Source organism: Oculina patagonica, chromosome 1 (genome assembly GCF_052425735.1).
Source record: "Oculina patagonica isolate OP01 chromosome 1, crgOcupat, whole genome shotgun sequence".
NCBI classification, from domain to species: domain Eukaryota; kingdom Metazoa; phylum Cnidaria; class Anthozoa; order Scleractinia; family Oculinidae; genus Oculina; species Oculina patagonica.
The window spans coordinates 32554956-32578114 of record NC_135758.1 but is presented as its reverse complement, the minus strand read 5'-3'; the positions used below and the strand labels follow the sequence as shown (position 1 = coordinate 32578114).

Below are 23159 nucleotides of genomic sequence, written 5' to 3'. Positions count from 1 at the left end.
CAATCAGATGCAGTTGTGATTGGCTAACTTGACGTCCAACGCTTGCCACCGTTTCCTCCCAAGCTCTAACATAACATAACATAACATAACATGAACTTTATTTCAACTCGAATTGTAGAGTAGCCTGAAAAAGGCTAATATCTTCGAGAAACAAAAATTGTAAAAATGAAAATTTACATTTAAAATCTATTTACATCTATTTACATGAGAAAAAAAAAAAATGTTAAGATATACCATTATGCCTGAAAGGAGATTCCTTTTAGGAGTCTTTTAAAACCAGTTAAAGTAGGTTCAGATCTTACATTATTAGGTAAGGAGTTCCAGGCCTTAGATGCAAAATAACGAAAAGAGTTGAGGCCATAAGTAGTTGTAACAGGTTTACATAGTGATAAAATATTAGTTCCTCTTAAAGAGTATTCAGACTGAACTCTCATGTAGTTCTGATCGTAGCTTTTTTGTTTCGTTGTTGTTTAATTCTTGTTGCCGCCGTGTTGAGCACGTCTGTGATTAGTTTAGTTGTAATTTAAGACTGGTATTAGAACATCAATCACTCTTACTAGTGCTTTTACTGAAATATTGCAATTTTTTTGTTTAAGTTTGTACATTTTTTACAAATCTCTTCTTTCTTAACAGAATGAAAGTCTCAAACTTGAAATCGGAAAATTAAGACGCCGACTTCTTATCCAAGAAGATATAATTAAACGAGCTTGTGAAAGGCTTGAGGTAGGTTGCTCATTTACAAGAACTGTAACACAACAAGAGCTCGAAAGCACAGCATACAGAGGGATAATAATTTCTGAGAATCCTGAGACACATCCTGCCTGTAAACAACTAGACCTGGATACTCCATGAAGAATTCGGATTGGTTGCTGATCAAAATTCACGTGCCCTTTTTCATCGCTTCCCATGAAATACCGATTACCTAAAACTGAGGGCTGTGATAATACGCGAATGATCTTTAACCGCGTTGATAGCAGAGGCCTGTTGAGGGTGTACCCCACTTTAACACTTTCCTCTAACCTGCCTTTAACGATCAGCCAGCCATTAACTCTTTCAGTCCTAAACTCACTAACAATTCTCCTTTCTGATTGCCATACATTTTCTTTAATATAAGTTCTGAGAATATGGTGGAAAATCAAGACAACATTCCCTAGCTGATGATTTCCTTTATTCTTTTCACCTGTCTGCTTGACATGCAGTTTAAGGAGAAATTAGATTTTGATCGTAGCACGAGTCAAGTTCGAGCCCGAGTCAACTTCGAGTCACGAGTCAAGTTAAGTTGTTATATTCGTCGCTGTGACAGAAAAGCCAGCTTGTTTACAGCGGCTGCTAGCAGTAGAAAACCAGAAAACAGTAAATATAACCCATAGACGAAGGGTTCTTTATATATCTTCTTAATCCTTCGAAGAATACTCGAGTGATCGAGGGAGGATTTCGTTATTTTACAGAGTTCTTGTCCCGCTCGAGACAATGAACGTATAAAGCCGAAGTACGCTAACGAAGCCGTTAGAAAGAAAACGAAAGGGCCTGAAATTAACTGAGTTAAAAATAAAACTGAAAAAAAAAAGAAATTTAACTTGACTCGGACTTGACTCGTGACTCGAAGTTGACTCGGGCTCGAACTTGACTCGTGCTACGATCAAACTGCAAAATCAATTTCATCACGGCAAAATCATTTTGGTTACGGCAAAATCAATGAAATGTTCTCAATATGTCACTTTCTCCGTTCAGTGTCCAGCTCTAACAGTTAGACATCCTTGCACTGCTGAATAATCCTTAATCTTACCCGCATAAGCTGTATCGTTGTGGTTTCTTGTTCCCCCTATCTGTTCTCTCTCTCTCTCTCTCGAACTGAAAACTAACGCTAAAAACGTAAATCAACGTAACCCAAAAGGCCATACTCTTCTAGCCCGTTTGTGTCTTGTCATGTCTACTGTTCTCTGTCTCGATTCTTTTCTTTTCCTGTCTAGCGTTGCTAACTCAGAGATTCAGCGTCCCTCATGCTTCCATGGTAACAAGCGTAATCTGTAACAATTAGTTTATCATAACTAAATTGACCAGCCTGTGCTTAAAGCCATTTAATTTGTGACAAGGAGACTAAACGTTTGCGCCTTTTTGTTTTCTAACTCTGATATAACAAACCGTAACAAATAACCAACCAGCTTTAAGTTAGACGACATGTCATCATTGACTAATTATTGTACATAGTGCCCATAAAGCGCATTATACTGGACCTAAAAGAGGGTGGGTGCAAGAATGGGGCTTATATCTACGCACCTCCATTGGCCCCCTTGTATTTTGTCCCTGAGGATAAATGTGGGGTCTTGGGTCAATTTTTCTGCTTTGTGAAGTGAACTTCTTCCAGGTATAAATTGTATCTTGCTAGTTGTTGAGGAGTACATATTTTCCTCCTTAACGTCACCTTTAGCCTGTAAACAGGCTCTCCTGCGAGGATGGGGCGAAAAGAAAGCGATAATAGAATTTCTCGCCCTTGTACCCTAGCACGTTTCTCTTCTCAACTTCTTTGCAGCACAAAACTTTTCAACGTAAACCTCTTGCTTATTCTTCAATCTCTGTTTAAGTATTATTAAACGATGATAATAGACCTAAGTTAACATTACTTTGCTCAACTTTCTTGCTTCTCTGAAGCTTTAAAGCGGTAATTCTGTTTTTTAAATGCGGGATTTTCTGCTTCTTTAGACCACAAATAAAGTCAAGGAGAGTACGCGAGATGAGGTTATTGAACAATGTAAGTATTTATTAATGTAAGCATTAGGATGTTTTAAATTTGTTTTTCTTTTAATTGTCTTCCTTGCCTTTTTTTAATTGTCTCCCTTGCCTCGCTGGCGCTTTGCCAATTTCCGGCTTGCTTGGGGTACTTAATAGGTGCTGGCTTCCAGTAACTTGCGCTGATTGCGGTATAACAAGTTCACGTCTTGAGTGTGAACTGAAATTAAACTTTCTAAATACTCATTAATTGGATCACTACATAAAGAATGTTTGATCGTTTTAATTCTGTAAATTGACATTAAACTTTATTATAGTCTCGTGTTCTGATGACTGTCGTAAAACTAAACTAAAGCAAAGTAGTCACAGCGCTGATCACTGCTTTAATAACGTAACAAATGAATGTAGCATTCCGTTAGACTTAGATGAAATAACTAATTTGGTAACTGGTAATGTAAAAGTGTTCTAAAACTGTCTCCGTTGTAGGTCGATGACTTGTCTATGTTACATTTGAACTGGTTACAAGGTGATCATAAAAAAAATTAATCTAAAAAAAACTAAACTCAAAGCTCTATTAAACTAGTTAAATAAACTTCATTAAGAGTTGTTAGGAGAAAATATTTCCCGCCTGTTTAACAGCGATAAAGCAACTAGTTGTCGCGTATAAAAGTAACAAGAACTTGAAAAGAACGTAAATGTGGTGATTCCATCTTTCGGACTATATTAGTGATAACTACCAATGAGTAATCAACACCGAGTTTCTACTTACAATTATCAAGTACTTTGTCAAGCAGACACGAGCGATGAATAAAGATTGACATACGAGCATATTCCCGATGTATAAACATTTGTTAGTTTTATCCGACTTGTGCTTTTAAAACCCACCGTGAACTCGTCGTTTATATAAAACCCGCGTTTTCTTCTGGAGAGTTGTACACACAATTCTCAAATCAAGGTGCTTACTGGGCGAGGGTTGTTTCATACCTTTTTTTAGAGACGGATGAAATGGTTGATATTTCTAGGTTTTTATTTTCGTTCTTTCCTTAGTATCCGTGTCGCATAAAGTTCTCTCAGGTGCCAGAGGAAAATTAGAGGTAAGAGAGACCGTTTGCTCATTGCATGATTTCATGACTTCCTGGCTATACTTCGATTTGAAGCAATTGAGTCATCACTTCTGCTACGTTTTTGAAATATCCTGTTTGTTGTTTTTTCTGTCTTAGTAAACTGCTATTTTAAATCTGTGTACACATCGCAAAAGTGATTTGATGTATCGTGACTTCAAAACGTTCGTATGAATGACCAAGTCCTTCATTACTCGGGCTTCTACAAAGAATGTAGAAAAGCCCGAGTTTAAAAATGGGAACGTGGTTTTTTCGGACGCAAATCGCCCTCTGACGTCTTCTGCGCGTGCGCAAGATATGAGTATGCGTAGGTAAAGGTCAGCGGACGGGGACGTGTTTGATTGCACGGTCTTGCACGGAGGCACGAGGTGATAAAGTGAAAAGCGATATACGGTACGAAACTGTCTCTTTTGACTCTCTTTTCGGTGGAATCTCAAGGATTGTAAGGTTTGAAATATTTAGTGTGATTTCTAGAACGCGAAATCGATTGTAGACGCACACTGAAACATGTCGAGTGGCATGAACTTTAATACGAGAGAACTTTACGAGTGAACTCTTCCGAGTGAAACCTCTATCTAGAAACCTAGATTTTATTAGTGAGCTATCTATGGAGTTTGAAACGCTAAGAATATCATCAATACTTGGAAGAACTGATGCTGTTGAGCACTCAAGCATTGCGAAAAACTGGACTACTGGCATACAACAGAGATTTCCTTATCAACACAAGAATCTTCTCGAAGATGCAATGGACACCATATTTAAGCTTAGTTGCGCTCTAAAAGAAGAAACAAAAAACGAAATGAGTACTTCAAGCAGCTTTTGGGTAACTATATTCTTTCTTTCAATTTTTGCTTTTATAGTATTGGTTTCATTGGGTTTATCTTGCTTTGTTTTTATCGTTTCAATTATTGTAACAGCATATGTCCTTGTCCAGCACTTCATGACGTATGTAGATGGCTATGTAGAGAATGTTGTTATTTCGGCATTTGACGATTGTGATATCTTAGACAAAGCTATTTACTCAACCGGAAATGTAAACAATTATTCAATGGTGACAATAAAAGCGAGAAAAGACACGAGATCTCGTCGTGTAAGGTTATGTAAACAGCGTGATCGTGAGCCGAGCAGACTGCCACTACGAACGCTGAAACGTCTAAAAAAGAAGAGCAAAAAGCTTAGGGACATTGTGTATGATCATCTTCGTTCAAATACACCAAAATCTTCTAAAATGCATGGTTATGTGAAGATAAAAAAAAATAGAAGATATAAAATAAATGCTAAAACAACAAATCGATTTCTGTATAAAGCTAGACAATATTTCTCATTTTTTTCATGTAACAGGCCAATGTCTTTATATAAGACTCCGAGTCATGCAGCAAATGTTTGTAAATTTAAACTTCGTACAGACATAGAGAAGAATCCTGGACCTACTTCAGTAGAAATAGACCCTAGCAAAACAATAAGAGCGCCATATAGTCAAGGTAATGAATTGGTATTTGGACCAAATGCAGGACAACAATGTGCAGCAATGAGTTTGTGCTCTTTGATTTACAATTACAAAGTGGGAATAAACTCCTCCAGTGATCTTGTGCAAATAATGAATATTGGAAATCAGCTGTATTCAAGTTTGTCTCTGTTAGCCAGACAATCTTATTTAATGATAACTGAATTACCTACAATGTTGAATGTATTTGAAACTACCTACCAAGTTAGGTTCAGTGAAAGCTATAGTGGTACTGTAGATCAAGAAAACACTATGGAGGCATATCAGTACTGTACGTCTTTGCAAACAGCCTTTGAATCATTGATGCGTGAGAACTATAGGTCATTCATATTAACAGTAGGGTGTATAACTGTTGCTATTTATTACACTAATAATGAAAAATTCAAAATATTTGATTCTCATGCAAGAGATTTGTATGGAAACAGCCATCCTCAAGGAACATGTGTGCTTTTAGAAGCATCATCAGTAAATGATTTAGTACACTATTTTCAGAGTATACATTATAATGACACTTTGTTCGAAGTTAAAGGAATTCAAATTAATGAAGTTCAAAATGGCATTACCGTACCAGTACTTCTTCAAAATCAAGCTGATAAAACCAACCAGTTTAATCTCAGGTGTGCTGTAGCGATATATTCACTTTGCTATGCAGTGATGAGACCTTGTAGTTACTGGAATTCAACTGCATTAGGTACAATAATGAAAAATAGCAATGAGCTATACCACCTACCTTTCAACAGGAATTTAACTTTTGATTGTTTACCTAAAATTGTCAACATTTATGGAGCTGAAGTAAGTGTCAACCTTTTGAATGCCAGAATTAAAGGCGTGCTATCATCTTCCTTACCTCAAAGCAAATCAATCTTGGAGGATATTATAATACATAATTCTGAATGCACAGGATTTTTGATGTGGTTTGGCACTTACTGTATCTGTTGTATTTCAAGACCCACGAGAAAATCAAGATATATGTACTCTTGCTTGACATACAATGAAAGTCAGGTGCCTCAAATACAATTTGTCAAAAGCATAAATAGTGTAGCTTCTCTTGTCGAGGTTATTAGCACTATACAAAAGAAAAATCAATTTACAGAGGATTATGAAATACAGTTTTTATGTTGTTCATGTAATAATCTTGACAGAATTGAACGCAAAAAGATAATGAAGAATCAGAGAGGGAAGATTTATTATGATAAAATGGAACCATCTAAAAAGAAAAAGTTGTCAGAGAAAAATGCTGAAAAATATAAATCAATGGACAGTAGAAAGAAAAAAGAATTAATTAATAATGTTCAACAAAGAAAAATTAATAATGCACAACAAAGAAAGAAAGAAAATTGCCAGGGAAATAAAACCAATGACATTTTTTACTGTATTGAACAGTTTAGGAAGAAAATAAAAGAAGGCCCATATTACATTTGCTGTGTCTGTAACAGAGGTCTTTATAAGAAATCAGTCTTAAAGTTAATCCCTAGTATGTATCCTTCTCAGGACATTTTTAACAGACACGTATCATATGATAAAGAGGAATACATCTGTAAGACATGTCGCTCAAAAGCCATACAAGGCAGACTTCCGTGTCAAGCAGTTGTAAACAAGTTGCATGTTGATGACATTCCTACAGAACTACAGTCACTTAAAAAGCTAGAGCAAATTTTAATAGCACAGCGCATAGTATTTGAAAAGATTGTTGTTATGCCTAAAGGACAGCAGAGGAAAATTAAAGGAGCAATTTGTAATGTACCAGTTCAATGTGATCAGACGTGTAGCATATTACCTCGTCCACCAGAAAGATCTGGCATTATTCTTCTGAAATTAAAACGCAAACTTCAGTTTCGTGGACATGTTTATTTTGAAGCTGTTAGACCAGAAATTGTGATTTCAGCACTAAATTGGTTAAAAGTCAACAATCCCTTATATAAAGAAATAGAGATTAATTGTACAAAGTTTGGTATAGATTTTACAAATACACCTGAGAATGAAGATAATGACAACTCAAATAATTTCGATAATACATCAGGAAAGAGTATTAATAGTTATAATTCTGATATCTCCCCAATAAATCCAAAAGAAAATAATTGTGATTCTTCAAATGGTCATGAACAAGCACAAAACTATGAGGAAGAGGTAGATGACCCTTTAAATGAGCACAGATCACCAGCCAATGAGACATGTCTGCAATCAGTCATTCCAGATTATCCAGTTATAACTGAAGAGGTTATTACCAATAAATCAACCGGAAGAGAAATTTACAACATAGCACCAGGTGAAAATAAACATCCAGTATGTTTAATGACTGATAAATTATGTGAAGAACTTGCATTCCCAGTATTGTTTCCAAAGGGTAAATTTGGTTATACCGCTGAACGTGACATTAAACTATCACCAGTTAAGTACTTCAATGCCAGATTGTTACACTACGGTGGTAGGTTTGCATCAAACCCTGAATATCTTTTCTTTGCTCAGTTTATAATAGAACAGAAAAAAGTGTCTGATAGTATTAACATTGCTCTCAAGAAAGTCCATGGACAACCGGTAACAGCCTCACAAGTAAGATCAAACACACAAGTTCTGCAAAATCTTATTTCTCAAGATCAGGCATATTTATTTTTGAGGCAAATTCCAGGTTCTCCTCCCTACTGGCAAAAGTTTATGTATGAAGTAGTAGCAATGGTGAAGCAGTTAGGTATACCAACATGGTTCATGACCTTATCATGTGCGGACTTGAGATGGCCTGAACTATTTCAAATTATTTCTAGGGCTAATGGTGCAAATATGACAGATGAGGAAGTAGATGCTTTGTCATATGATGAAAGATGCAGGCTTCTTAACATCAATCCAGTCATTGTAGCAAAACACTTTCAGTACAGAGTTGAAACATTTTTTACGGAGGTTTTACTTTCAAGAGCAAACCCAATAGGTAAAATTGTGTATTATGCTCTTCGTATAGAATTCCAAATGAGAGGCTCACCTCACTTACATGCACTGATATGGACATCTGACTGCCCAAAGCTATCCCATGATACTAAACAACAATACATAGAATATATTGACCAACATGTACAAGCATATCTGCCAGACAAAGATAAAGATCTGGAATTATATGAACTGGTGAAAAAATATCAAACACATAGTCACAGTAAAACATGCAGGAAATATAAAAATATTCCATGTAGATTTGAATTTGGGCAGTTTTTTACAGACAAAACAATTGTAGCAGAACCTTTATCAGAAGATATGGATACAGACATTAAAACGGAACTGTTGACTAAACGAAAAGAAATTCTTAGTCTAGTAAAACAAAAAATAGATGAATCTCTCAATCCAAGCAAGGCAGACTACAATCCCTTATTAACACCAGATGACATATTTAAAGAACTTGGTGTAACTAAGCAACAATATGAAAAAGCTCTGTCAGTATCACCCGATTCTGACTTTGACTTGCATCTCAGAAGACCAATAGACAGCTGTTTTACAAACAATTACTTTATTGCTGGCATAAAGGGTTTTGCTGCAAATGTAGACTTGCAACCTGTTTTCAACCACGTCAAGTGCATCACTTATGTTTGCTCATATTTTACCAAAGACGAGACTGAGTGCTCAAATGCTATTATGAATGCTGCAAAAGAAGCAAAAGAATCAAATCTAAATATCAGAGATGGCCTTAGAAAAATTGGAGCTGCATTCCTTTCGTCGAGAGAAGTAAGCTCACAAGAATGTGTATATAGATGTATGCCTGAACTTTGGCTGAGAAAAATATTTCCAAAAACTGTTTTTGTTAGTACAGGCTTCCCAGAAAACAGATTAAGAGTAGCAAAGACTCAGCAACAACTTGACGACTTGGAAGATGAAAGTACAGACATCTATAAGTCAAACATTATTGAACGTTATAGTATAAGGCCAATGAATATTAAATCTGTAAATGACTTGTGTTTAGCCGAGTTTGCTGCTTACTATTATAAGGACTACAAAAGTGATCTCTGTGAATCAAAAGATGCACAGCCAGAAGTTCTTAGTGATGATATTATTGAACAAGCACATGTAGGTACCACTGATGATGCATCAGTATTACCTAAACAGATAAGGTTGATAAACACGAAAGAAGTTATGAAATGCAGAAAAGTCAGGGCTGTCATAAGGTACCACACTCCAAACAAAACAAAAGAACCTGAAAAATATTTTCATCATCTCCTTATTCTTTACTACCCATGGAGGAAAGAAACCGAACTTCTTGGCAATGAAAATACTTACATGTCTAAATTCAATGAGCCAGATGTGCAACTTATGGTACAACACAATAAAAATATATTTGAGCCAGATTCTGAAGCTGTCATAGAAGCACTTGAGTCTTTAAGAAGTTTAAACGACATCAGAGCATTGCACTCATATGATGCCCTAAATGACCAGGAAAATGACGATCTACAATTCCAAATACAAAATACTACTGATGAAGAAGAATCATTTAATAACCAGATGTCAGGAGACCAACTTGCTCCCTCCGAACAACAAAGTGCATGTACAAGTGCAATATCCTCTTACAATCAAGTCTTAGAAATATCTGATGACGACCTTCGTAATTCAGTTAGATCATTAAACTCTCAGCAACGTAAAGCATACAATTTAGCACTGACTTGGTGTAGAAACAAAATAAAAAACACGAACAGTTTAAAACCGGTTCAAGTGCTACCAGTACATTTATTCATTACAGGAGGAGGTGGTGCAGGAAAATCGCATCTTATAAAAGCAATATACCATACTGTAACAAAGAGCTTTAGATATACTAGTATGAATCCTGAATTACCAACAGTACTGTTGATGGCTCCAACAGGTGTTGCGGCTATAAATATTAGTGGAACAACAATTCACACTGCTTTAGCAATCCCAAGAGAATCGGGTGTGAATCTTACTTCAATGTCAGACCAAAAGAGAACACAATTAAGATTAGGTCTTATTGAGATGAAGGTGATAATCATTGATGAAATTTCAATGGTGTCAAATACTACTCTACTGCACATTCATCAGCGACTTAAAGAAATATTTGCTACACCACCCAATCAACTGTTTGCAGGACTTAGTTTAATTGTTGTCGGTGACTTTTATCAACTGCCACCAATTCGTTCAAGACCAGTTTTTGATAACTACAAAAATGACATGTACAATCTATATCATCCCTGGGCAGTTTTCAAAATGATAGAATTGACTGAAATTATGAGGCAGAAAGATGACAAGCCATTTACACAACTCCTCGACAGATTCAGAACTGCATCACATACTGAAGATGACATCAGGATCATCCAATCAAAATCTATAAGTCCAGCAGACCCAGACTACCCATCTCATGCTTTACATATCTGGGCTGAGAATGCTCCTGTTGATGAGCACAATAATAAACATCTTCAACAACTCAGTGGCCCTGTGTTCACTTTAAAAGCTGTAGATCAATATCCTCCTAATGTTACAAAACAAGACATTGATAGAGTGTTGTCTTTGGGAAGATCAGACACTGGTGGACTAGATGCTTTAATCCAGGTGAAAGAAAATGCTAGAGTGATGTTAACTACAAACATAGATATAAATGATAGACTCATCAATGGACAAATAGGGACAATAGTAAACATAGCTATCAAACAAAATACTAATAAACCATCTGTGATCTTCATAAAGTTTGACGACCCTCGGGCTGGTGTTAATGCCATGTCAAAATGTACAGATATATATGCAAGGAAATATACTGCAGTACCTATTCAACCAGTTTTAGCAAGAATTAAAGTAAGACCTGGAAAACCATCTTCACCAGAAATACAAAGATTGCAATTTCCTATCACGTTAGCATGGGCCTGTACAGTCCACAAAGTACAAGGATTAACATTAAAAGAGGCGGTAGTGAGCTTTGAGTTGCAGAGACAAAATCATTTTAATTTCGGGCAAATTTATGTAGCATTGAGTCGTGTAACTTCTTTGCAAGGTTTGCATATAATAGGTCATATAGAGGACGGACATATAAGGGCCAATCCAAAAGTACACTTGGAATATCAGCGGCTAAGACAAATAGAGGCAGAAGATAGTACTTCACTTACGCACACCTCAGTTTCAACAAATGTTTCGTATAAATTAAGTGTCTGCCTCTTAAATATACGATCACTTAGAAAGCATAGCGTTGACATCAAATGTGATGTAAACCTTATGAAAACTGATATATTAGCCCTTACAGAAACACATCTACTACCTAATAATTCAGATACTGAAATACAACAAAACCTAACACCTTTTATATTTCACAGACAAGATCATACAACTGACAAATATTTGAGTTTGGCTGTTTGTACAAAACAGAATATTCTTATGTTGGATAAGCAATACATTTCCAGCATTAATGCCCTAAAATTTGTTATATTTGACTCTGTAACACACCACAGTATATCGTTCCTCCTTCTATATAGAAAGAACACCTCAAATGTTCACGACTATATCAGCAAGCTGAGTGATCTCCTTAATATATCCACAGTTGACATTATAATGGGTGATTTTAATATCAACTTCTTTAATGTTACTGACATAAAACAACTTAAGGAACTTATGAGCTTTTATGCTTACATCCAAGTTGTACAAAATGCTACTTTCTTGCCATCCGGAAGCCTACTTGATCATATCTACGTCAAGGAAACAGAGAGAAATTTGCTAGAAATGTTGAAGACCAACGTTGTTAGTGTGTATTACTCGGATCACGAAGCTGTAGAAATGGTAATTACTTATGAAAGTAGTTTATAGGAATTTATGCGCCATACACTAACAATAGTCATATCTTTCTAATAATTTAATTTCTTTAAAACGCTTCAAACTTTACAAACCATTAGAGCTATATCAGTTACATCAAACAATATTAGGATCGAATCATTCGACATCCACTGACCAATCAAAACCTGAGAAAAACGACCAATCATAGGCAAGTATAATGACTTTAAATTGCTGTGATACTTCTTACGTCAGGAATTTCACTGGAGCTGTGCTTGTTGGGCGTGAAATTTTTAATGTCATTTTCGAAAACGAAACCTTTTACGATGAATAGCCCAAAATCGAGTAAAAAACCTACGACTAATGCGACTGAGAACAGCGTTATCGGTTATGTCCATAACCTTTCAGGCAACAAACGAAATCGGAGCAATACGTTAGAATACGTCACATTCACACTCCAAACTGATAGTAACCAAGCGAAAGAAGGCTTGCTCTATTCTCCTGCGAAGAAACCGCTTTTACAGCAAAGCGAAACTACCAGAACACCGGTAAAGCTGGTAAATCACGCCTACACAGAAGACGAACAGAAGATAGTTGTCAACGACATGACCTTCGTTGCAACGCCACAACCAACAGAGTACTCCTTTCAATATTCCGAGCTTCCAGAGGACACTAAAGAGGCAGTTTCGGTGTTAGACGTGCTAAATTCCCATAAACAGTGGGATACCGTCACCGTTATTGGCAAGGTAAGCCAACTTAAAGAGCCAAAGGCTGTAGGCAACCCAGCAAAGCCACTTCAGTTGGTGGAGGCGACGTTGACCGATGCTTCAGGCTCCATCCCACTAGATGTGTTCGAAGAACACATCAAGAAGATAACAGAGGGCAAGTCCTACAACTTGACAAATGTCCAGATCAAGGTATGGTCTAAAAGAAAGAAGATTGCCACAACAAAGAAAACCACCGTCACAGAAGTTAATAACGAAAGCTTAAACAAAATTGCTGTTAAGGAAAACGACACCAAAGAACACCCGACGTCCACCGCCCGAATCAAAGAAGTCACCAATATACCACATTACGAAAGATTCTTGAAGTGCTATAAGTGCTTCAAGAAAATAAACCAAGCTGCAGGAGCATCGACAGTTGCACATTGCACAAAATGTGATATGGTAAAAACCAATAACTGTCTCGATGCTTTATCAGCCTCTATCGAAGTCATTGAAGACACAGGAAAACGTCTCCTGCTGAAAGTAAACAGTGAAATTCTGAACGAAATGATTGGGGAAGACGTGTTGCCATTAGACCAGAATTCTCTTGGCGAGAAGCTGCTGTTCATCGAAAACTTTGAAGTCAAATACGATGCTAAATCAGTGGTATTAGAAATCACTCAGAAAGAAAAGAACAAATAAACGAATTGCAGCAACCAAGAGGACAGTGACATTTCGTTTAACGTTGTGTTCTAAGCAATAACGAATCCATGAACATTGTTAACGTTTATTTTATGAATACTGATTAGTTATGTTACATCGAAAACATTTTGTTTTATATTTTAAAGTTATCAAGGTTTTGTGAAATGCGAAATGTTTGTGAATATCAATGATGTAGTTCCAGTTGAAACAAAAATCATCATGAAAACATTCGATATAAGGGGGACATAAGCGTTTTTAGTTATTATTTCCCAAGAAAATATTGTCATTATTTACCAAGAGAACATTTGTAAAAAACAAACATTGCTATTGTATGATGTTTAGAAGGCTTTAGAATTAAAAACAAGATTGGCACTTTATTCAGCGTCTAAAAATGTTATACAGTTTCACAATTGTGAAGCAGGTGGTATTCACTTCAGCTGAATTTTTCAGAAATGTTTAGCCCTATATATACCTACAAATTTTCCAGCATTGCCCTTTGTTAGCTTAGGTTTTGTTCTTGAGTGATAAGATGGTCAGAGAATTTATAATGTCCACCACTTTTGACAGTGAACACCTACATTAAAAAGGTAGAACAGTGGATCGCCACGTTACGAGATGACGATCCTAAACTTAGATAGTAATAGGGAACGCATCGAAAAGCTATTTCCCACGGTTTCCCGACTAATGGATTTTGGTGGCAATTAAAAACGTCAAGATAGAGACACGATAGGCAGTTCCTTAATCAATGCACAATATCTTATCTCTATAAAAACTATGTTCGATACGTAAGGAGAAGTTTTTGGATATTGGACCAAGAAAACATGGTAATTATTTGCCAAGCAAATAAATGCGAAAAAACAAACACTTACTACATGTATAATGTTTAAAAGGCTATTGAATTAGGCAAGACTGAAGAAGGGGTATAGAGTTAACACCTTTCAGGAATAGGCTTTTTTAAATAAACTATCAAGGTTGATATGTGTAAGCTCAGTTTTTGTTCTTATTTGTTTAGATGGTAATGCAATTTATAATTTCCACCAGTTTTAACAATGAACACCTGACGATCCTGAACTTAAGATGTACCACATAACTAGGGAACATCGAAAAGCTATTTCACACACTTTCCCGACAAATGTATTTTGCTGGCAATTGAAAACGTCAAGATACAGACATGATGTCTCATGATGGACAGTTTCTTAATCAATTGTAACTATCTCATCTTTATAAAAACTTATTTTGTTCGATACGTGTTAGAAGTTTCTGGATATTGCGCTAAATGAAACTGTTTGTTTCGTACTAAATACTGACGTAATTTAATCAGAGAAAAAAATTAAATATAAAAGTGACAACCTCCGGTGAATAACTGTAGGACTGAATATCAGCATAACGGCCTGTAGTTAATAGATTTTGTTTACTTCAAGGTCACCTCAAACCTTAGTAATAAAGAAAATGGAATGCCTGTTATTTTCGAAGATATAAAAATGCTCTCGACAGCTGCGATTTTGGGAAAGGCAAAAACAATGAGATTTCGTTCTCTTAAAGTTTCCGCTACTTTAGTTTTCATCTCACAAATACAAAAAGTACAAACTGTTCTAGTTTACACGAATATAAAAGATGTTAAAGAAAACAGACCAACCACATGCCAAGACATTAGTTTAAATTTTCTCCTTGGGTGCTCTTGTTTATTATGCAAGACGATTAGTATCTCTAATTGTTTAAGTGCTTTCTTTTTCAGCTGTAACTTCAGTGATAGCTCAGTATCTTTTCGACACTCATCAAGGCATCTTCAATTTCTTCTGTAATATCCGATCATCAAGAATACATGTTGTATTTTTCAGCAATGTTTCTATTACAATTGTGAAGGCAGAAATCTACAGTTCTTAATGTTTATTAAATACACATTACTGATAGGTTACAACGCTGTTACAAGATGTATATGTAGTTGAAAAGTATGCAGATGTTTTTTGGTAACCTGTTTGTTGTTTCAAGCAATGTTACACGTTCCTTTTAGATAACAAATGAGCTCTTCTTGGCAACTTGCCTCATTCCACTGATCAAAGTAGTCAAAAGGTAAAGGTGCAGATGTCAATATAGTGAGAGATTTAAACATGCCAAAATCACGCGTGTGTGTAGTTGGCTATAAATAAGCAGTAGAAAAGTTCTCGTCAGTAAATTGACTTTTTGGCCCCCCAGAAAATCACCAATATTCAAAAATGTAATCGGTTTACCTCGCCTGTATAACATGAATTCAGAGATTGACTTCACAAAAATATGCAAAGTTTTGACAGAAAACAATAACGTTGTCGCCTTTTGATCTTTTGCTTTTGTCCGTAAAACAATTTACCATAGTGTATTAATCATTTTGAACGCGACGGTCTGTTGACACCTGTCACTGCGGTAATTTGCGTTATCAACAGCTCAATACTCTATCAATTGTTTAAATGGGTACTTCATTAAAAAAACAACAAAACAAAGCGCTAGAACAGTGTTTTTATGTTGGTCTTTTCAAATTTGTTGGTCTCATTATTGCACTTGGTCCACGGAACTTGCTGATGCTATCAACTAGAAACACCGTACCTCCATTCCTTGTTATTTTCCCTGTTAAACTACAACTGCAGTTCTGCATTTTTAACCAATGGGAACATTTACCGATACGTTATATGACATGATAAGATTAGTTGCTCTTTTTCTAGCGATCATCTGTTGGTGATTTCCTTTTACATGGACGCTTATTTTTTCTTCAAGAAAAAAGGTTATCTCTACTTAATTCTTTGTTAATGCGGTGAATAGCTTTGGTAGTCCTAAAGGCTCCTTTACTCATCTGTCTTAGCGACATTTGAAAGTTTTGTTTATATCACCAGAGAATAGTGAAATGGGAAGATTTCATGTGGAGTTTAAATATTTATCACGTCAATAACGTATGTCATTAGTTTTTATTTTGTAATGAAACGTCTCCAGTAAGTAAGGAACGTAGTATGCAGTAAATTGGTAACGTAATATTTAAGAAACGTATTATACGGCGACGTTAGTTATGTATTTGTACTTAAGTGATGTATTTGTGAATAAGAAATGTCTTGTAAGTTTTCTGTCAAATAAGGGTGAATTAAAAGAAAGACTGTAAACCCATTTTGTTGCTAGGCAACAGGCAGACATTATCGCAAGATATAGTTCTTAAGGACGTTCGCGCGAAAATCTTCCAACATTGCAATTTTTCTTAAAATTTCACCGGAGCTAGTTTATTAGTTACTTTTATCAGAAATGTAAAAAAAAGTGGGGGTCACCGACTTCGTTTCCGAAATACGATAACCGAAAGAGGGCGCGTATTTGGATAAATTTCACTTCGTCACTCGATATGACCTCAGCGGCTTCGGGCGACAAAATATTTTAAATTAATTGATGTAGGCTAACTTTCTTTGTCTGAATTTATTTTAGTGGGTCTATTGTAGAAATATATTTCGGTTTTGAAGTCCCTTAAGGAAAATCTTGTCTTAAAGAATTGGATTTGCGAACACTCGAGACTGGAAAATGTGACTAATTTGGTCGCGCGCGAGGGGAGAAAATGAAAAAATAACAAAGTTCCAACATTGGAAATTCGCTCATTTTTTGTCAATCAGTAGAGATTTATCGGTAAAGGTGGTATATCCCGAAAAAAGTGGGGGTCACCGACCGTTTAAGAGAGGAAACTGCAAGCGAAGTTAACGCAACGGCTACCAACCCTATGTGTGTTTGGAAAGTTTTCTCAGCGCGCGCGCTCATGCATGACGTGGCGTGACGTTGCGACATGAATTACATGCGCAATAAGGATGCGCATAAACAATTAGCGCGAACGTCCTTAATGTAAACCAAGTTATTTATTTAAAGAGAAGCCCGAGTACACGCAGTTATGCGTCTAGTTCTCACTACATACCAGTTTGATTGTGCTATGAATCAGTAAAAGAGTTCTCTATCGGTCAGTGCTGGCGATTGCGGTGCTTAACCACACGCTACCTCATATAAGCCAACATCAAAAGACACCTTGTATTAGTTCACAAGCAAAAGACGTAAATTTCTTCAGTCCGCTCCTCTCTGGAACCTGTATTTTCATTCGCCCCTTGTAAACACTTCCTCTATTGTTTTCTAGGGCTAGGGGCATTGTTGTGTCCTGTTAGTTATTGTTTTTAGAACCAATGGCTTGTGGAAGTAGGCGACCTAATTTTCTAATTAACAATTATCTACGAGCCAGAGTTTTCTATGAGCAATTAGCATAACCACACTGACCTACTATTGGTAATCGCACAATCTGATTGGCTACACAGGTGCCTACTATCGATCCGTAGAAGGCTCTCGGAACCTTCAATAAATCAATTCTAGCGATATTCTGAGGTTAATAGATCGGTCAGTGGGTTATACTAACACAATTAGACGGCTCGCTCTTGGTTTCTACCGGTTTTTGATAGCCGGTAGAAACCTCGAGCTTGCCGTCTAATTGTTAAATAGTCAACGAGGCGCAGCCAAGTTGACTATCGCTCATAGAAAACGAAGGCGAGTAGTCTAATTGTTTAAGTAGAAAACTCTAAGGGATTGTAGTCCAAAGCCTACAATATTGTGCACTTTAAAGGCAAAAATCAAGAACATTTACCGCTTAAAGAGCTACTCGCGCGCGCGACTGTTTTCTATCGGCGAATAGAAAACAGTGGGAGAACCAATCAGATTCGCGGATTTCCAATAGAACACAGCTGAGTTTCTAATTGTTAATTAGAAAAAAAGACTAACTGTTTGATTATTATTGTTATTTTTTTCAGAATCGAGTTCGCTCAAGAAAGACAAATAAATAATTTTGTGTATAGTTTCTAAACGGTAAAATATATTACTTGCAAAAGAATTGTATTTGTATAAATAGGTAAAGATAAAATTTAAATTAAATTAAATTTCTCTATTTTTTCCTGCTCCAAAGGTCTATTTTTGTACCAAGAATTTTGTCAAATTTATTTTTAAAAAAGCAAATAAAATAAACGTTTCTTAAATCAGCATTGAGAGTTTTTATACTGTCCTGAAATAGTGAAAGATCGGCGACATGAATATTAAGTGTTCTTGAAGGCAATTTAATAAATGTATTTAATTAAGAAAAGTATCGACAAGTCAAGGATCCCTTCTCCCTTATGTTTGTCAGCTATCGAGTGAAATTGTGTCAACATTGTATTCTTCGTTTCTCGATAAGTAATAGAACATCTATATGTAGAGAAAACGCTTTAACGATAAATATTACGTATATGATCAGGCCTCCGAGCTCATCCGGCCATTCCAGCGCTAAACACTGGTTTCTTAGCTTGAGGCCTCCATTGCCATTCCACCAAGATGCGATTCAAGTCCATCCAAGGATAACTCCTATCATTTATACTCCTAGTGTAGAGACATTGCGAGGGGAAAGTGTTTTACTCAAGACAACGACATCAGGATATTGCCTGCTCTTGTACTTTGGACTTCAATTTTTCTACGTCCGCCACTAACCTTTAGACTGCGGTGCCTCTTCAAATAAAAATAATGAGAAAACTTAGTAGTCATCGCCTTGTCACGAAATTTGCTTTATGACTCATCTATTCTCAGATATTCCACCAAAACAATTGCTGACTTTTGTTAACAAAAACATACGGGCATGGATACCTGCAAAATACTCAGATAGCAAAGTGAGTTTCTCCCGCGGCTTTAAAAATAAAATAAAATAAATGTTGTTTATAGTGGTCATGCACTTAGCTTCATATCTCTGCGAGATAGCTAGTTTACAGGCATGCCACTGGAACAGAGGAAACAAATATTTTTAAATGAACATAACAAGGTTAAAAATCCCATCTGGCAGGAGGCAGACCAATTGGCTATATACAAAGCGTGGTCGAGGATTTGAACACGGGACAACCCAGAAACAAATCCAGCTAGAAGGGCAGGTCTTGAGCTGGGGACCTTCGGATTACAACACCAGCGCCCCAAACCACTCGGCCAGAATTTTTTATGTATATAAGATATCAAAATATACTGCTCAACCAATGCAAAAATAATTTGCGAAATAATTTTCCAACAGTCCTTTTAACAACAGCCCTATAGCATGTTGTTACAAAGGCGCCATACTTAGTGTCGACAGTGATTGTTGTTATCATTAACGACATTCATCATCGTTGCGAAAGTCGTTGCTTCCAGAAGTCAGAACACAGGCTTTAATTTAAGATCAACAAAAATTTCTCACCTTATTCCATCTCAACAAGGCTGTTTTATTTTTTGAAATAAAATTAAATTCTATCCCACTATATAAATATCATTTGTTTTGCTATATAGTGTTTATACTCTTAGTAAATTCGTTTTATGATCCAGTCAAAAAATAATTGAATGTTTTGAGAATCTTTTGTTCACAACAAACTTATCTGTATTGGTGGCGCCCATAAGATAAAAATTATATTCTTCTTCAGATTATTTAATAAATGAATGCTTCTTCTCTGAAAGTGATTGAGGAACATTTTAAATTCCATAAAAATCCAACCAGGCCGCTATTTGTTTTTATACATGCACTACATGGACTTCAAACGTAAGGGTACTAGCTACGCCTGTTTATATGCCGCCTGTTTCCGCCCAACTACATTTTTGTTTCCTTAAAAGTAACTGTTCTTAACAGACTCGTACAGGAAAACATTCTAATGTTCGTGACCCGCGTAAAACCTTACAGTTTATTTTTAAACTACCGAGTCAGTTTACGTCCGATTCTGTCAGCGCGTCATCGGCTTGTTGTAATTCTTGTTCAGCCTTTTTTAGTTTCTCGACCTGTCTCTTTTCTCGTGCGACTCGAACCAAGATTTCAAATCCATATACGAGTGTTGCCAGTGCAATGACGAGAGCTGTACCAGGGTCAAACAGCCAAGCTTTTTGAATTTCCTCCACAATGATTGTACTTAAAATGACGCCTACTGACATTCCCGCGCCACTTAGAGCGTCTATCGAGTCCGCTACCAGAGCGGAGCTTTGCAGCTTCCTTGCTAACCATAGTTTGATGCAGAAGAGGCTGAAATATCCCAAACAACTGACTACAGCCATGATAATCAGATCGTTAGGTTTCCGTGGTTCTTCGTCCAAAACGATACTGATAGTAGCGCGCCCGATGACCAGCACTCCCGACACGATAAAACACACGGCGATGATGTTACACGCCTTCCACTCTCGTCGCGTTTTCCCTTCGCCGTTTATCCCATAGTAGAACCTCCACACAACAGATCCGGAAGACGTGATGGCCAAAACGGCATCAAACGCCACCGCGAACGCAGAAGAACTGTCGGAGATCTGAGAAACGATGAATGCACCAAGCCCGAGAATCAACGTGAAGACAATAGAAATAAGGCAAACAGCTATGGTGACTTTCCGCCACTTTTCTAACTCCTCAACGGCAAGTTCTTCATTATTTTTCTTCTCGTGTACAGGCGGGTCATCATCGGATTGTAACAATGATTCTTCCTCACCCTTACTCTCTGTGCCGTCGCTAAATCCCGGCTGTTCATTTGACAAAGGCTCCGATTCTTCCATAGCCCGATGTCGATTTGTCAATGACACAGTGTGGTTAACATCGTTCTTGATTTTAACAAAACTCTATCGTGGCGATAGACTTGTTCTTTTACTTTGAATCATTGAGTTCAGGGGTTCAATGTAGTTTTGTATGCAAGTGTGCCCCTAATATATGCCAATTCAATCGCAATGCACCCTTCCTTTCTTATTCTAATTACCTGTCATACGTGAAGCAGAAGATGTAAAATAATTTTGTTCTTTATTCTGTTTTTAGGCTAGGGATCGGTATTTTGGAGCTTGTAAGTCTTTTGAGTGTGAAATAAGCTAAGAAAATTCGCAGTTTTGATTTATAACCCCTCTTTTCAGATCAAACACTTCACACTTTTATTCTGGTGCCAGGGAGCGAAGTGCTGTCGAAAGTATGCTTGGATCATAACAACCCAGCAAGGAATAATCTATAGTTTTTAAAACGGTTATTTCCTCTCCGCGCAATTCAAGTTCAAACAGTAATTACAGTATCATGCATGAGGCTTTTAATTTTAGACCCTTTATATTGATAACGACACCACAGATAACGCGAATTACTTCAAGTCCCTCTTAGGCCTTACATGCCTGTTAGAGCACGCTATATCGAAAACCGCTGACTGTATATTGAATAAACATCCCATTCAATTTGGTACTTATTGTGAGCATTGTGTTTAGCAATATTGTGGTGAAACAAAGAATGAATCATTTATTGTTCTAATTGTACAAAGACCTTTGTAAAAGAGAACCACAAACAAACTTTTATCACTTAAAGTGATTGAAATCCAGAAAAAAAAACACTGCTGGGTTTTATGAAGCGAACTGAATAAAATATTCAAATAACATTTTCTTGTTTAATGGAAGGTAAACAGTTACAACAACTCACAGGTGCACGACATGTTGACTTTACGTTAAGTAACAGCCATCAAAAGGCTGTCTGTTTTTTCTTTTTGTTTAGTCTGGAATAACAAATAAAAATGTTATTTTACCAGACCACCAAATAGCAGTACAGATGCTTCATGTATAATACAATGAAAGTTGTGACTAAATTTGTGCCCTCTTTCGAAAGAGCGCGATGCCGGTCTGGTCTAAAAGGCACACATTTTTTGGCGTGTATATTTACGCAAAAAGATTCTACGCAGATTTTTCAAACTTTTCCTACGAGCAGATGACAGGTTATTTATGACAAAGGTGTAAAAATAATTGGGGGTCATCGAAAAATGGGGGTCATCGACTCTAAGTGGGTCTGTTGCATAAAAACCAATTGGTTGTGTCGTACGGTTGACAGGAGCGAAATTCAATGGCGCGCAGGCAGGAAAAATGAAAAATGTCTTACGTCTTCGCCACAAATTTTTCATTTTTCACAAATGTAGAGAAAAGGTAGAGAAAGTGATCTATCGAACGAAAAACTGGGGTCACCGAACGTCCAAGATCGTTTAAATCCATGCAAGTAAGAATGAGTACAAACCATCAGCGTGATGCATTCAGTGCCTGTCCTAACATCTAGGAGCATACGGTATTTAATATAACGCACGACCCTAGGAAACTGCTTTCGCAACTGCTATATAGTCTATCCCCTTCGCAGCTGTTTTCTTGGTCGTCAGTCATCGCTTTCTTTCCCTGTCATTTGCGATCCCGATATACTAGTAAAAACCGAAAGTAGTGATTTCTCAAATAAAAAGATCTTCCAGCTAGCCTGCGAATACAGCTGCCTCTCATTCGCGTTCCGCAACGAAAAGCGAAACACGAATGAGAGGCAGCTGTACTCGCAGGCTAGAACACGGCGACCTCAAACGTATTTTATCTTTCAGGAAAATAACAGTGACGAATAACAGATAGCACAAAATACATAACTCTGTTCTGAGGAGAAAAATGACACTGACCAGAATTTTTCTACAAACAAAACAAAAATAAATTTTTTGTAGTTTAATATCTAAAATAAATCTGTCTTAATCGTGTTTTAGAAAGGATATTTAATACATAACTGAATACTGACAATACTTGCGATCGAGCGTTCGCTTGCCATGGAAACCAACCTTGATCCCGAAAATGTATCCCCGTCTTACATAAACAACCTCGTTACCCGGGTCTACTCCGCTTTCAAGATGGCGGCTGGGCGACGAGACCTCC

General features: G+C 36.8%; 3 protein-coding genes and 1 long non-coding RNA gene across 4 annotated transcripts in view; 3 read left to right on the top strand and 1 right to left on the bottom strand.

Moving 5' to 3' along the window:
• LOC144664801 (kinesin-like protein KIF14) overlaps window positions 1–23159 on the top strand; it is a 60403-nt gene that overhangs the window by 31992 nt on the left and 5252 nt on the right. The gene's annotated exons all lie outside the window — the stretch shown is intronic.
• LOC144641711 (uncharacterized) lies at window positions 91–18499 on the top strand. The gene is made up of 5 exons (XR_013568613.1): window positions 91–114; window positions 634–723; window positions 2701–2749; window positions 3775–3821; window positions 18272–18499. It is a non-coding gene; the product is annotated as an uncharacterized LOC144641711 (long non-coding RNA).
• Window positions 4037–12138, top strand: LOC144664784 (uncharacterized). The gene has a single exon (XM_078526001.1). It carries the CDS (start codon window positions 4456–4458, stop codon window positions 12118–12120), a length of 7665 nt encoding a protein of 2554 aa, XP_078382127.1. The 5' UTR covers window positions 4037–4455; the 3' UTR covers window positions 12121–12138.
• On the bottom strand, window positions 19605–21124 carry LOC144650030 (transmembrane protein 163a-like). The gene is made up of 2 exons (XM_078509668.1): window positions 20028–21124; window positions 19605–19699 (listed from the first exon to the last, which is right to left on the bottom strand). Exon 1 carries the CDS (start codon window positions 21024–21026, stop codon window positions 20199–20201), a length of 828 nt encoding a protein of 275 aa, XP_078365794.1. The 5' UTR covers window positions 21027–21124; the 3' UTR covers window positions 19605–19699; window positions 20028–20198.